Consider the following 15,866-nt stretch of genomic DNA (forward strand, 5'->3'; position numbering starts at 1 on the left):
AGACACAAGATATTCTAGCGATTATGAGCAGCAAACTATAATGTATTGAATATGTTTCTTTTCGTATGAATTAAATTTATATTTTTGAATATTTAATCTTCTATAGATTTTATTATTGAGTCCCATCTTGCTTAATATTTTTTCACTCGTTTGATTTATATTTTTTTTGTCTTTGCTTAGTTTTTTTTTACGCTGCTATAGAATAATTTATGGGTCTATACTCTGGCCATTTTTCATGTTTTTCCATTCATTACCCTTTAAATAATAAATTAATTTAGAAAATTTTGCTAAATTCTATAAAAGTATGTATGTTATTGCATCGTATTTCTACTAGTGACTTTTAAATGACATCTAAAAAAATACCGAAAATTAACCAAACCATGCCGATACCGAAAAGAAACCAACATGATTGGTACGATTTCTAAAAATCTAATTTTGATCGTACATCGTAGAATAACCGAAAAATTGGTAATATACAAATTTTATAAAATAACAACCGATCCGCAGGAGTGACACCCCTGATCAAAATGACGCGTTTTTTTCCCCATTAACTTGGGCTCCTCTTTTCCTTCCCACTCAAAGACCAGCTAAGTCCACACTCTCACTCTCTTCCTTCTCCGGCCAACTTTGTTTCTACACTTTCTTCCGCCGGCGATCATTTTCTCCGGCGAAGCCCAGCGGTAGGTTTTCCCTATTTCTTGATTTTCTCCTGTGTGACCAAAACCCTAAACCCTTTTACTGATTTTAAACTGGTGGGGTTTTAATGCATTTTGTGTCATAAAGAGACCCTGATTCCAATATTCTTTCTATTTCCTTTTTTTTTTCTGGTTAATTCATGCTTATGTGATCACACTCATGCCTTTCACTTTCTTTATATTTTTCTGAAAACAAAATTATATAAACAAGAAAAGATGTAGTGTGTGTATGTGTGTTATCGTTTTCCAGGGTTTGAGTTTCTTGATATTTCAGTAAATGGGGTTTTCTTTTTCATTTTCTTAATGTTCTTGTTAATAGCCTTGACCCTTCTTCTGCGTTATAAAGAAAGGATAGATGTATAATGTTACTTTTGATAGAAGGGTTTTCAATTTTCACCACCCTTCTCTTATCATAAAACGGGTCTGAAAATAATACTATTGCTTAAACCAGTGTTTTTGAGAGCGAGAAGCCCAATAAAGCGACAGGGGCTCGCCTCCGCTTCAAAAGCGAAGCGCACACGCAATTCTTAAAAAATATAATGTAAACCTTGCAAAGACACAATATAAATAATCAAAAAGTTCAATTTATAAATAAGAAAAAAACATAATCAAATAAACTGAAAATATAATATAATATATATATATATATATATATATATTATATTTTGACAGTTATTTTAGGACTGTTGCAGCAAGAATAATTGTGGAAAATAGATGCTGGTTTTAATTTGTGAAGAACATAGGGGATCATTGAAGATAGAGTGTTTAATATCTCATTATTTGTTTTAGATTTGAATTGAATTGGCGTGAGTGAGTGTCTTTTGTGGACTTACATTTGGTTTCCATTGCCCTTTGTTCCCTTTTGTGTGTTCTGTTCGTAGAGGAGAGGAGGCAATAATAATCTATATAGGTTACAAATCAGTTAGCCAGTTGGCCTCTTCTATTTATTATTAATATATGAGAACAAATCTCAGAGAAAAAACTTTGATTTCTATAAAATGTTAATTTCATGTAGAATGCTGGTTATTATCTCTTAGTTATGGGCATGATTGGAGCGTAACAAAACATTAGAAGTGGTACTTTGGCATCATATATGCACTACACTTAATGTTTTGGGGTTTGTGCTCTTCAAGTGAACTTGCATTTTCTTTTTCCTTAATTTATTTTTCTGATTATCTTCCTTTATTTCTGGTCCTTGAGAAATTTCAATTCTAGATATGCTAATTTGAAGCCTTACTATTTGTCTGCTGACTATTAACTGTTCAATTTTATATCAGCTGGTATCTGTGTGTATTGGAAAGGACTTAGGTGGTTATTAGACATTATACCCTTGTCACCAAGTGTATATTTGTTTATGTTTACCCTATTTTTTCTAATTCTCAGCCATGCATGTCATTTGCATGTGATGGAGCAATGTCAGTGAAACGCTAGCTATGTTTTATTTTCTTGTTTCTCTGACACTGATGATAAACGGTGATTTAATGTTATTTATGATCACACCATATCATATGTGTTTATTTCCAGCTCACAGTTTCATCCAAAGATGAGTTCCAGCAAAAGGGTTGGGAAGTCATCAGCAAAGCAGAAAGCTATCTGTGAAACAACTACACCAACGGTTGATGAGATAAGTCTAGGTGTTGGAGATATGGGCTTTAACTCTGAACAAAATGATGGATGGGAAGTGTGTGCTAGGAAATCTAAGAACAAGGGTGGAAGCAGTGCTGGGAAGCAATGGGTTCCTCAGAATCCCAGTCCGAAAACTTGGGGAAACCAGAATACCAAAGCTTGGGGTCATCCAGATGTCGTTCAGAAATTGGGAATGCATAACAGTGTTGGACCAGGACGGGGTTCTAGGAATAACTGGTCTACACCTATTGATCCTCGAAAACCTGCTGGCAGAGAAAACTCCAGGCCGCAGCTATATGACGGAGGTTTTGGTAATTGCTACACCCCTTCACCTGCTGCAGTTCCTCCTGCTCTGAAGAATGGATGGGATTGGTCTGCTAGAGCTGCCTCAACTGATCCCAAGGAGGACCAAGATGCTTCCCCTGTCGTTGATGATGTTAAGGGCAGTGAACATGATGGCGAGGATAATGAATCGGATTTTCTTGATGAAAGTGATGATGACCTTCGGAGTGATGACTTTGACTCAGATGTGGCTGAAATGAGTTATGAGACGCGCAAGAAAAATCGTTGGTTCAAAGAACTTTTCGAATCTCTTGACAGTTTGACTGTTACTGAGATTAATGATCCTGAACGACAGTGGCACTGCCCTGCATGCAAAGGTGGTCCAGGTGCAATTGAGTGGTTTACAGGGTTGCAGTCACTGATGACCCATGCAAAAACGAAAGGAGTAAGGGTTAAAATACACAGAGAACTTGCTGAACTTTTGGAGGAAGAACTGCGTCAGAGAGGTACTTCTGTTGTACCTCCAGGTGAAGTGTATGGAAGATGGGATGGCATAGCGTTTAAAGATAAAGAAATAGTGTGGCCACCAATGGTGATTATCATGAACACGAGGCATGACAAAGATGAAAATGACAAGGTAGATGATGATTTTTGTCTTCTACTTGATATACTTTTTATTTAACACTTTATTGGCTGGATGTCTAATACTATCTCTCTCTCTCTCTCTCTCTCTCTCTCTCTCTCTCTCTCCGAGCCGCATTTCTCAGTGGATTGGAATGGGAAATCAGGAGCTGCTTGACTATTTTAGCTCTTATGCTGCTGTCAAGGCTCGACATTCATATGGTCCACAAGGCCATCGTGGCATGAGTGTATTGATTTTTGAGGCCTCTGCCGTGGGATACATTGAGGCTGACCGTCTGAGTGAGCATTTTTCTGAAAATGGAAGAGACAGAGACGCATGGGAACGCCGTGCAGCTCGTTTTTATTCAGGGGGGAAGCGTCTGCTTTATGGTTACATGGCAGAGAAAAGAGACATAGACAGCTTTAACCAGCATTCACCTGGTATTTGTGATTATTTTCTTTTTGAACAAACTGTTGTACTTCGGAGAACACTGATCTTCCCTGTAAGTAACAAATATGTTGATTAAAGTTTGATTTGCTGTGTGTGATTTATAGCGAAATCGAGGTTGAAGTTCGAGATGAGGTCATACCAGGAAGCTGTCGGAAATCCAGCGAAGCAGATGATGGAGGATAATCAACAGCTAAACTGGTTCAAGAACAAAGCTGCTAAACACCAGATGCAGGCTAAAGCTCTTGAAGAGTCTCTCACTCTGGTGAGTGAAAAGCACCGTCAGACATTGGAAGAGAACAAGATTGTTAGATTGAAAACAAAAATGCACCATGAACAGATCAAGGAAGAGGTATGTAAGAAAATGACAGATATGGAAATGTTACTTGCTCACCATTTGATCAATTATTCTGAAACCTTGAGATGTTAAAGGCTGCAGTAACTGACCTTGATGGTGCCTTGCTGAGTTCAAATGTAGAATAGGCTGTTAATGTGTATTCACTGAAGTGCAATATCTTATCTACTGAGTTTATACTAGCTTTAATCTCGATTCCAGAAGATGCTTGTATTTAATTAGGGACAGTTTATACAAAGCTGTGCTTTCTGAGTCATTTCATCCTTATTTTGTTTGTCCGTCTATTTTGCTATTGTTTATCGTGATGCTATTATTTATCTCCTTTTCTAGGATAAGAAATGATAATGGATTTCATTTGAATGTAGGGAGGATATGGTGTTCATTGTTTGACTAGGATCCTGTTGTGGGACCTCTTCATATATTTAAATGATATATTCCTTGATATTAACTCTTTGTAATTTCTGATATTAAATTCCATATAGCGGTTTTTATGAATGTTTGATAAACTGTCTGTATGTTGCACATATCACGTCCTAGAATTGCTACTACTGACACTAGGACAACTTTTTCTTGCTTGACATTCATTTAGTCATAGAAGTCAATCGTATAACTTTTCTTTCCCTCTGCATTTTGATTTTGTTTTTTTCATATCCTTTGTGTTTCTTTTTTGGGGAGCAAGCAGCCATCAACCCTTTCTTGTGCTTTTAGAATGTTGTCCTCTACCTTAATTTCTGTTCTCTACATACAATCTTAATCATATAGTTATACTCTCTGCAGATGGAGTACCAAGAGCAGTTTTTCAAGGATCAGATCAAAATAATTCACGATGCCAGGACTGCTGAGGAGGACAAATTTGAAAAGGTACAGCAGGAGCAGCGTGAGATGGTCCAACAATCTAATGCAAATACTTCCTCGGTTGAGGATCATCGTGTGAGGTAAAATATTCTTTTGAAGGCTTTATTTCGGTACCTGTAGTTTGGTAGCTATGCTGTGTTACATCTGGAACTAAATCAGACAAACCAGATCTTGTTAATCCCCTGCTCTGTGTTATGGATAAGAAATTTGTTAGGACCCATTTGGTTTTCACAGCATGAAAAATTAGTGGCTACACCAGGGGCACAGAGACAAGATGCTACAGGTTTCTTTTTTGGGCCACGTTCCAACTTCCGCAAGTTGCAATTTTGCGTCTAGATTTATTCATCTCCAGATTCCTTCTTGAATTCTTTTTATTTCTAATTTGCTCGGACTCTTCACTTTCGGTGCCCGTGTCAACACGACGTGGGTACGGGATCCGTACCGGATATGGTCAACCAATTTTAGGTACTTTGACCAAAATTGACGGAGTAATTCGGGAGAGAAAAAATGATCTTTTAAATCAAAAGCTAGGGTAAAATTGAAGAAAATGGAATACTTTGTATATAGAAATTTCTATGTCAGTCCTTTTCCTTTAATCTCCTCGAATTCTTCTCTTGATTAATATTTTCTTTTTCTCGGAATACCTTGCAAGTTTTTCACTTAATTTAGACATACTTTTATATCTCTATTTTTAGATATTTGAATTGGTTTTAGCCGAATCATCGCACCCATATCCATACCTAGATCCATAGGTCCGAATCTTAAAATTTAAATCATGAACTATCCGGCCTCTAGATCCACACCCGTATCGTACACCCGCACCCGAGTTCGAGCAACTTACTTTAGAATAAATTCTTTTCTTCTTTGAAAATACTGATTTTAAAATCACATGGAAGGAAGTTGTCTTGAGAGACCTACAAACTTTTGGAATCAATATATGTAATGTATCTACTAGTTGGGAATAGGTTTTAGTCTTGTTAGAGAACTTCTAATATTATTGTTATTGTTGTTGTTATTATTGTTATTATTTATTATTTATTTAACTTGTTTTTCACTTTTATTTTATTTGGTAGGATGATTTTACATGAGTTGAGCTTAAATCGAGAAGTGAGGATTCATATAGCCGGCCCAAGTTGTTTGGACCAAGGCTTAGTTGTAATTTACCTTTATGAAAGCCTAATTATTGTTGCAGGGGTTTAGTGTTTTTTTTTTCCAAAAGACAAACCCAAAGATCTCCCAAAACCAAATCCAAACACTCATTTCTTTTGCAAAGAAACAAAATCAAAACTATTTCTCCTAATACTTGAGCAAAAGTGAGTCGTTTCCCAACCTAGACGCCCACTTAAGCTTTATTATAGTTGGTTGGAGCTTCTTTGGCCAAGAAAAAAAGTACTTTTTGATAAATTTAAGGTGTTTGGCCAAGATGAAAAAGTACTTTTAAGCAATAGCAGATTCAGTTTTTCTTCCAAGAAGCAGAAACAGAAGCAGAAAATTAATTTATTCAAGACCAAAATAACCTTACAATGAATTTATATTTTTCAAATTATCCCTCATTATTTTAATTTTCTTTTCCTTTTATTTTCTATTTCTACTATACCTTTCTTCTCTTTTTTATTTTAATCATATTTTTATTCTCTTTCTCCTATTTCTTAGAGTAGATTTTAAATTTATAATGGAATAATATATTTTGATATATTCAAATTATTATGTAAACAATAAGTAATACCAAATACTCAATGTTATTACTTTGGAATAACTATATTTTATATTTTTACTTTACGTTTGATATTTTAATTGAATTCTTTTCTAATAAATATTGGATTTTTTTGGTTAAATAATACTAATTGCAAATTGAACCTTTACTGTCCTTTATCATAATGTGATACATAAAGTACTTTTTAAAATGATTGGCCAAACACAATGAGCTTACAAAAAGTACTACTTCAATGAATTAGCCAAACACAAAGAGCTTACAAAAAGTACTACTTCAATGAATTAGCCAAAAACATTGCTATTTTGCAAAGGTATGTAATTTCATGACATTTGCCATGACATAATATCCATTATAACAAATTTGTGGTTCATGACATTTGCCATGACATAATATCCATTATAACAAATTTGTGGATCATGACATTTGCCATGACATAATATTCATTATTAGGCCAAGGATTTCTTGCTATAAATAGAGGAGTTTCTCGTCATTTGAAAACACACCAATTCAAGAGCTTTTCACTCTTGTCTTTCTTTCTCCTCCTTTATTTCATTATAGAGTATTTTGTAAGAGAGTGTGTGTTGGGAAACATTTGTGTGAACCCTTTCTTTGGAGTGATCTTGTGAGGTTATTCTCTTGGGGTATTTGGTAATTAGAGTATTTACTCTAATTTTGTACTCTTGTTGGTATAGTGAAATTGCTTCTCTCCGCTTGTGGACGTAGGTTACCTTGACCGAACCACGTTAAATTTGTGTCTTCTTTATCTTCTTTAATTGCCGTTATTATCAACTTCCATTGTCTTTGTTATTGTCATTATACCGTTGTTTGGCTAAATTCCGCACTACCCTGTTTCCCGATATTAACAAATTGGTATCAGAGCCAGATCTAACCGGGTTAGTGTAAATAGCCAAAATGACTCAAACAAAGTCTTATATTGAGAAATTTGACCGAAGTGCGAACTTCAGAATGTGACAATTAAAGATGGAAGCTATCCTAATTCAGGATGGCTTAGATTTGGCACTGCAAGGAAAGGAGAAGATGCCAGATAAAATGACGGACGAGGAGTTTACCGTCATAGACAAAAAGGCAAAAGCAGGTATTATTTTAAATCTTTCAAATGAGGTTTTGCGTGAAGTTGCAGCAGAAAGCTCAGCCAAAGGCATATGGGAAAAGCTTAAAACCTTATATATGAAAAGAACAGTAGAAAACTAGGCTTTACCTCAAGCAAAAACTCTACACTTTTCGTATGGCTGAAGGTACCTCTATACTTACTCATCTTGATACTTTTGATTCTCTTCTTATGGATTTAAGTAACATAGATGCTGAAATCAAAGATGAGGATCAAGCTTTGTTATTGCTTGTTTCCTTACCCCAGTCGTTTAAACATATAAGAGATACTATGTTTTATGGAAAGGATAATATCTCTTATAAAGATATCAAATCTATTTTGAAATCAAAAGAACAAATAGATAGAGATATTACTGGGGAAACTAGTGGGAACCAATGGGAAGGCTTATTCATAAGAGGTAGATCCAATAAGAAAGATTCAAGTAGTGAGAAACCTAAATCAAGGTCAAAATTCAGATACAAAAATGTCATGTGCAAATATTTTCATAAGAAAGGTCACATTATTTCTGAATGCTTTAAATTGAAAAACAAAGAAAAACATACAGAAAAGAAAAATGAGCACAAAAATACTGACACTGCTGAAGCAAGTGTAGCTGCTGATGAGACTGAGAGAACTATTTTTTTGACAGCTAATAATAGTTTCAAATCTAACAATGAGTTTAGATTCGGGTTGTTCTTATCATACGTGTCACAGTTGGGATTTATTTACCACATATGAATCTATTGGAGGTGGAGTTGTCTTGATGGGCAACAATGTTGCCTGCAAAGTTATTGGAAAAGATACAGTCCGAATCAAAATGCACGATGGTGTGGTGAGAACTCTCACCGATGTTAGACATGTTCCTGACTTGAAGAAAAATCTCATCTCTTTGGGCACTCTAGAATCTCTTGGGTGCAAGTACACAGATGAAGGTGGAGTTCTGAAAATTTCTCATGGTGCTCTTGTGATCATGAAAGCACGCAGATCTGGTACGTTGTATACTCTTTTGGGATCTACTGTTACAGGTGCTGCTGCAGTTTCAATATCAGATAAATCAGATTCTGACATCATCAAATTGTGGCATATGCGATTGGGGCATATGAGTGAAAAAGGTCTTTCCATCCTCAGCAAAAGAGGTCTCTTATGTGGCCAAAGTACCGAAAATATGGAGTTCTGTGAACATTGTGTGTTCGGGAAACAAAAAAGAGTCAGCTTCAAATCTCCAGCAATTCATAGAACAAAAGGTACTTTGGATTACATTCATTCAGATCTTTGGGGTCCTTCACGTACCCCATCAAAAGGTGGTGCCAGGTATATGTTAACTTTCATTGATGATTATTCAAGGAAAGTTTGGGTTTATTTCCTGAAAAATAAAAGTGATGTTTTCTTAAATTTCAAACAATGGAAAATTTTGATTGAGAAGCAAACAGGAAAATAGGTTAAGCGGCTTAGAACAGATAATGACTTGGAATTTTGTAATGATGAATTCAACGAATTTTGCAAGAATGAAAGAATTGCTCGACATCGTACTGTGAGAATGACGCCTCAGCAAAATGGTGTGGCAGAAAGGATGAATAGAACTCTTTTGGAAAGGGCTCGTTGCATGATTACAAATGCTGGGTTGACAAACGCCTTTTTGGGCAGAAGCTATCTTTACAGCTTGTTATATTGTCAACCGAGCTCCTTCTGCACCTTTGAACTTTAAGACTCCAGAGGAAGTGTGGTCAGGTACTCCTGCTAATTATTCTGATTTAAAGATATTTGGTTGCCCTGCATACATGCATGTAAATGATGGAAAATTAGAGCCAAGGGCTAAAAAGTGCATTTTCCTTGGGTATGCATCTGGGGTGAAAGGATACTGACTATGGTATCCTGATCCCATGGCACCAAAATTTATAATTAGCAGAGATGTAACCTTTGATGAATCCTCTATGTTACATTCTAGAAAAGAGTCTTCTAGTTCTTGTGATACAGATAAAGGAAAGTGTACACAAAACCAGGTGGAGATTGAGGTTGGCATTCCTTCTGAGCCAAGCTCATGAACTTTGGAGCAAAATACAGTTGAAACTCCTGAAGTTGAACCAGAAGAAGAGGAGTCTTCTATAGCCAAACATAGACCAAGAAGAGAAGGTAAACAACCATTAAGGTTTGGAGATTATGTTGCATTTTCTTTTTCAGTTGCACAGGAAACTGAAGAAATTGGAGAACCATCAAAATATTCAGAAGCAGTTTCTGGTGTTGACTCAGCCAAGTGGCTGATTGCAATGAATGAAGAAATTGAGTCTCTCCACAAGAATGGTACTTGGTCTCTTGTGAAGCCGCCATCAGGAAAAAGAATTGTTGGTTGCAAATGGGTCTTCAAGAAAAATGATGGCATTCCAGGGGTTGAAGATGCGAGGTATAAGGCACAATTAGTTGCAAAGGGCTATAGTCAGGTACAAGGAGTTGATTTTAATGATATTTTCTCACCTGTTGTTAAATATAGCTCTATTCGTGTCTTGCTTGCCTTCGTTGCCATGTATGATTTGGAATTAGAACAACTTGATGTTAAGATAGCTTTCTTACATGGCGAACTTGAGGAACAAATATACATGCATCAACCCGAAGGATTTGAAATTGAAGGAAAAGAAGATCATGTTTACTTGTTGAAGAAATCTTTGTACGGATTAAAGCAGTCTCCAAAACAATGGTATAAAAGGTTTGATTCCTTTATGTTGGGTCATGGTTGTTCGAGGAGCATGTATGATAGTTGTGTTTACTTCCGGAAGTTAAATGATGGTTCATTTGTGTACCTATTATTATATGTTGATGACATGCTCATTGCTGCTAAGGATTTAACAGAAATTCACAATTTGAAAAGTCAGCTGAAAAGTGAATTTGAGATGAAAGATTTGGGAGCAGCTAAGAAAATCCTTGGCATGGATATCAAAAGAGATCGAAAAGCCAACAGGCTATTTCTGACCTAGAAGAAGTACTTGGAAAAAGTTTTGAGAGGTTTGGCATGAAAGATGCTAAACCAGTTAGTACCCCTCTTGCTGCTCATTTTAAGTAATCAGCTGCTCAGTCCCCGCAGTCAGAGGAAGAAGAGAGGTACATGGCACAGGTTCCTTATTCCAGTGCAGTCGGCGGTATTATGTATGCAATGGTTTGTACACGTCCAGACATTTCACAAGCAGTGAGCGTGGTAAGCCGGTATATGGCTTGTCCTGGTAAAGCACATTGGCATGCTGTGAAATGGATTCTCAGATACTTGCGAGGTACTTCAAATACATGTTTGGAGTTTGGGAGAAATACTAACACTTTGGTTGGTTTTGTAGACTCAGATTATGCAGGTGATCCTGACAAAAGAAGATCACTGACAGGCTATGTATTTTGTATCGGTGGTTGCGCTATTAGTTGGAAAGCTACATTACAACATGTAGTAGCTTTATCTACTACCGAAGCAGAATAAATGGCAGTGACTGAGGCGATCAAAGAAGCTTTATGGTTGAAGGGTCTATTTGCGGAACTCAGTTTACACCAAAGTGGTATTACCATTTTCTGTGATAGTCAAAGTGCCATTCACTTGACTAAAGATCAAATGTATCATGAGAGGACGAAGCACATTGATATAAAGTATCATTTCATCTGAGAAACCATTGCTGAAAGAAAAGTCTCTGTTCAGAAGATCAACACTAGAGACAATCCTGCTGACATGTTCACAAAACCTCTTTCAGTGTCCAAGTTCAAGCTTTGCCTGAACTTGATTGGCATTTATGAAGAATGATTTTGCCCATTGGGATTTTTGCGGAGAAGGTGGAGCAAATTTACTATATATAAGCCGAAATTAGGCCAGGGTGGAGATTTGTAATATGGCTAAATTTTCATGACATTTGCCATGACATAATATCCATTATAACAAATTTGCGGTTCATGACATTTGCCATGACATAATATTCATTATTAGGCCAAGGATTTCTTGTTATAAAGAGAGGAGTTTCTCCTCATTTGAAAACACACCAATTCAAGAGCTTTTCACTCTTGTCTTTCTTTCTCCTCCTTTATTTCATTATAGAGTATTTTGTAAGAGAGTGAGTGTTGGGAAACACTTGTGTGAACCCTTTCTTTGGAGTGATCTTGTGAGGTTATTCTCTTGGGGTATTTGGTAATTAGAGTGTTTACTCTAATTTTGTACTCTCTTTTGTACTCTTGTTGATATAGTGAAATTGCTTCTCTCCGCTTGTGGACGTAGGTCACCTTGACCGAACCACGTTAAATTTGTGTCTTCTTTATCTTCTTTAATTGCCGTTATTATCAACTTCCATTGTCTTTGTTATTGTCATTATACCGTTGTTTGGCTAAATTCCGCACTACCCGATTTCCCGATCCTAACAAGGTACTTTTTCAAAATGCACTTTTAAACAAAAGTTCTTTTCACAATAAACAGTTTTTGGCAGATTGGCCAAAGGGGCTCTTAGTTTCTTTGATCTCTCTGTGTGTTGCAAGGGAAATCTAGACCTGATATTACGCTTTTTGACATGTTTATCTATAAAATTGATGCTTTCAGATACCTCCATGCCACCTGTATCCCCATTCCTCCATGCCACCTGTATCCCCATTCTTTTTGAGAAACCGTAGGTTTGCCACACTAATGGCTGTTGACGGATATACTTCGAGATTTTCCTTATATATCACCTATGATTTGCATTTCAGGGCAGAGAGAGTTGCAAAATTTATCAAACTTCAGGACAAGGAAATGGAAGAGTTTGTGGAAGAGAGGGAGAATCTGATGAGAAGTCATGAAGATAGGATAGCTGAATTGAGACGCAAATACTGGGAAGAGGAGGTTGAACTTGAGAAGAAATTTGACCTCGAACTGGCTAAGCTCATGGAGAAGTACTCCCCAAAGCAATCTGAATAGCAATGGCTCCATGTGACCCCCAAGTATTCAAACACCGTGGTAGCTTTAAATTTCTGATGAACTTGGGATGCTGTATTCAAATACCTTTGAACTAATTAATTATAACGTTGCACTTTCAGACATGTTTTCAGGGGTTTTTGGGTTGTGAAAACCTCTGTCAGACTGTCACCTTATGTTTTGACCACTTATACGGTGGCTAATTCTGGTCTGATTATTACTTGTCAACTGAAATTTTTTTGTGACCGACTTGGTTCGTTGATCGATACCATACCAGGATGCTTGCCACAAGCTACTTTTGCCAGTGAGGAGCGGGCATTTGCTCTACCCTATATAAGTAATGCTTAGGCATATGATTTCATTTTGGGGTAGGGGGATTGAATTTCATATTGGGAGTGGCCGAAGTACTGCTCAACATGAATTTGGCTTGTCCCACCTTTTCTTTCTTCTTTATATATAGGCAAAATACCTAAACTGTACCCTAAACTTGTTTGTAAAATTTGGTTGCACACTGAAACTTTACGGTTTTCCATTATTCTTGTTTTTAGTGAATTAATACCACCTCAAAAGTTGATGGGGAAAGTATTTAAATATAAAGAAGAAAAAGGAGTGCGTTGAAAGTTTAAAACTGAAAATGCGGGACCATCTTCTTAATTTTGGATTTTTTTTTTCTTTTCTATATAATATTTAAAATTTATTTACCTTAATTGTCTTAATTTTATATATTACCCGCTATAAATAAGATTTTACAATTTATATACAATCAATCTATTATTAGTGTCTTAAATTATGTGGTTTAGTTACACCCATATGCTTTTTTTCTCTGCTCTCCTCTTCTTTATTCTCAGCCGCCTAATGTTAATCTATTCCAGACTACGTTATACATTTCAGAGGACAACTATCTAGAAACAAAATATTTTAATGCAAAATTTTGATTATTTGCAGCGTGATTGGCGTCCATCGAGATTCAGATCTTAGACTTCCATTATTGTCATTTGTCACTTGCGTGGTTCTATATACTTAGACAATTTCTTTTATATTAACTGACATGTCACACTATTGAGGAAAAAGGCTTATGAGGTTTCGCCGTTTGGGGAGGGAGCTGTTCAGTTGCAAAGTGGGTACTAAGTCATACTTCACGTTGAATGCTTGTAGTTGTAGGAATATGGTATTAGTCAAATTTTTTAATCTCTAATGCTGCAAGTTGGTGAATTTAATCAAGAACTTAATCAACTTGTTATGAAAAAGTATACAAATTTGATATATCTACAACAACATATAAATTAAAAATAAATTTTATATAACTAATGATATAATATACAACTTATTTATAATTTATCTTCAACTTTCACACATTATTTTTATCTAGTTAAATACAACTACAATATCATACAACTTGAATACAAATTTTATACAATATGTCATTTGTATGTATTTTGTATATGATTTATATATATTTTGTATATGGTGTATTCTTCTTCCTCTTTGAAATTTCAATCAAAACTTTTTCTCTTAATACAATTTTGATACATACCAACAACTTTATGTAAAAAGATAGTACTTATATCTTAAATATAAATTTTATACAACGATTCATACATTATACAACTATTTTTTAACTTTCATACAACAATTAAATAAAAAATATATATAACTACAACAGAATACAATGTAAATACAACTATAATACAACTTTAATACAATTCATACAATATTGTATGTCACATGTTTTTTCTTCTTCTTCTTCTTCTGAAATTCAGCCAAAATCAAGTCTAATCTTCACCAAACACCCTCAAAAATGAGATATAAACTCCAAAGAATATTTTCAATTATTTGCAACAACACCTAATCCAAATAAATAATAGTTTTTGAAAACCCAAATTTGAATTCAAAGCTTCAGAGCTTTTTAATGGTTGTCAATGGTGGAGAATTAAATACCTTCAAAATTTATTGATTGACAATTACAATTCGAACATCAATTGTGCAACATGAAAGAGAATTGCTAAGTTAAAACTCTATATTATAACAATTGAAATTCATTGATGAATTTTCTAGGAAAAAAGAGGATAAAAAGCAGAGAAAAACGAAGGAAGAAAAATGGGGGAAAGAACAGAGAAGGAGAGAGAGAGAGAGAGAGAGAGAGAGAGAGAGAGAGAGAGAGAGAGAGAGAGACGGAGAGGGAGAGAGTAAGGATGTGATTCCCTATTCAATTCCTAATATAAAAGGATACTCATTAATACTAATTTGTATATAATTGGTAAATTGTATATGTCCATATAATTAAGTTAAAACTTGATTAAAGAGGGTAATAAAGTTTCATATATAGTATAAGAAGGTAAAAATCCCCTTAATTTTTAGTTCATTATCTTTGAGTATATTTAATAAATGGGCACCGTTCCTTTTATTTTCATTCCCCACATTTCCAATCCCTTCTCTTCTTCGCCCCTAGGAAGGATAGGCGGAGCGGGTGTTGTACGGGTTCTGTCTTAATCCGCAAAATTTACACTCGCCCGCCTCGCGGATTGTTTTTTAAATTTTGCCTCTTTTTTTGTTTGTTTATTTGCTGGTAGTTGCGTTATATAAATATGCCACAAACATCTACACAACATCTTGCAAGACTGATTAAAAATAAATTTCCGTGGGAGTAGGTTTGAAAGCTATTGTAAATGGATCACTAGATTCTTGTCACTTTTTGGAACGTCTGTAACTTTCTCTGATCATCGAGAGAGATGAGTCGTCATGTGTCGAGAGAGAGAGAGAACTTGGCTAGGTCAATATAGTGAAATTGAGACTAGGTTTTTTTAGCCTTTATGTGTGTTAGTTCAAAAAGTTAAATCCCCAACCCGTAACCCACGAAATTGAACCTGCCCCCGCCCCGCCCCTCAACCGCAAACTCTCAAGCCCGCACTGTCTCGCAAACGCTCAAACCCTCACCGCCCCATTGCCATCCCTATTAGGTCCCACCCCTCCCTCTTCTTCCCTACTCTGTCACCATTTCCAGCATAGATATACTTTATTTCTTTTTTTCCCCCTTCAACCAATCAACATGAGTTTCCGGATTTGGAGATGCACATAGAGATTCTTGTTGAATTCTCAGCTAGTAGCATGGAGGAACAAGCTACAACTTCGTTGTTAATAGCGGAATCTTACTAAGAAAGACGCATTTTGGAAATATTTAGAAGATTTTTTCTAAATAAAAAAGAACAAAGGAGCTCACCTTATTCTTCACGCATTTCAAATAGGAGCATTCATCAATTCAATTTCA

General features: G+C 35.7%; 1 protein-coding gene across 1 annotated transcript; it reads left to right on the top strand.

The window, feature by feature from the left end:
• The first annotated feature begins 518 nt into the window (after positions 1-518).
• LOC104105584 (protein SUPPRESSOR OF GENE SILENCING 3) lies at positions 519-12,846 on the top strand. Its single transcript, XM_070177353.1, has 6 exons — positions 519-680; positions 2,220-3,240; positions 3,371-3,665; positions 3,780-4,024; positions 4,805-4,962; positions 12,397-12,846. Exons 2-6 carry the CDS (start codon positions 2,239-2,241, stop codon positions 12,602-12,604), a joined length of 1,908 nt encoding a protein of 635 aa, XP_070033454.1. The 5' UTR covers positions 519-680; positions 2,220-2,238; the 3' UTR covers positions 12,605-12,846.
• The last annotated feature ends 3,020 nt before the right edge of the window (positions 12,847-15,866 follow it).

The sequence above is a fragment of the Nicotiana tomentosiformis genome, chromosome 6, assembly GCF_000390325.3.
Source record: "Nicotiana tomentosiformis chromosome 6, ASM39032v3, whole genome shotgun sequence".
Lineage (NCBI taxonomy): Eukaryota > Viridiplantae > Streptophyta > Magnoliopsida > Solanales > Solanaceae > Nicotiana > Nicotiana tomentosiformis.

Coding starts and splice junctions, on each gene's coding strand:
- LOC104105584 (XM_070177353.1), top strand. CDS start 2,239: ATGAGTTCCAGCAAAAGGGTTGGGAAGTCATCAGCAAAGCAGAAAGCT. Junction 3,241..3,370: donor ACAAAGATGAAAATGACAAG/GTAGATGATGAT, acceptor CGCATTTCTCAG/TGGATTGGAATGGGAAATCA. Junction 4,963..12,396: donor GTTGAGGATCATCGTGTGAG/GTAAAATATTCT, acceptor TTTGCATTTCAG/GGCAGAGAGAGTTGCAAAAT.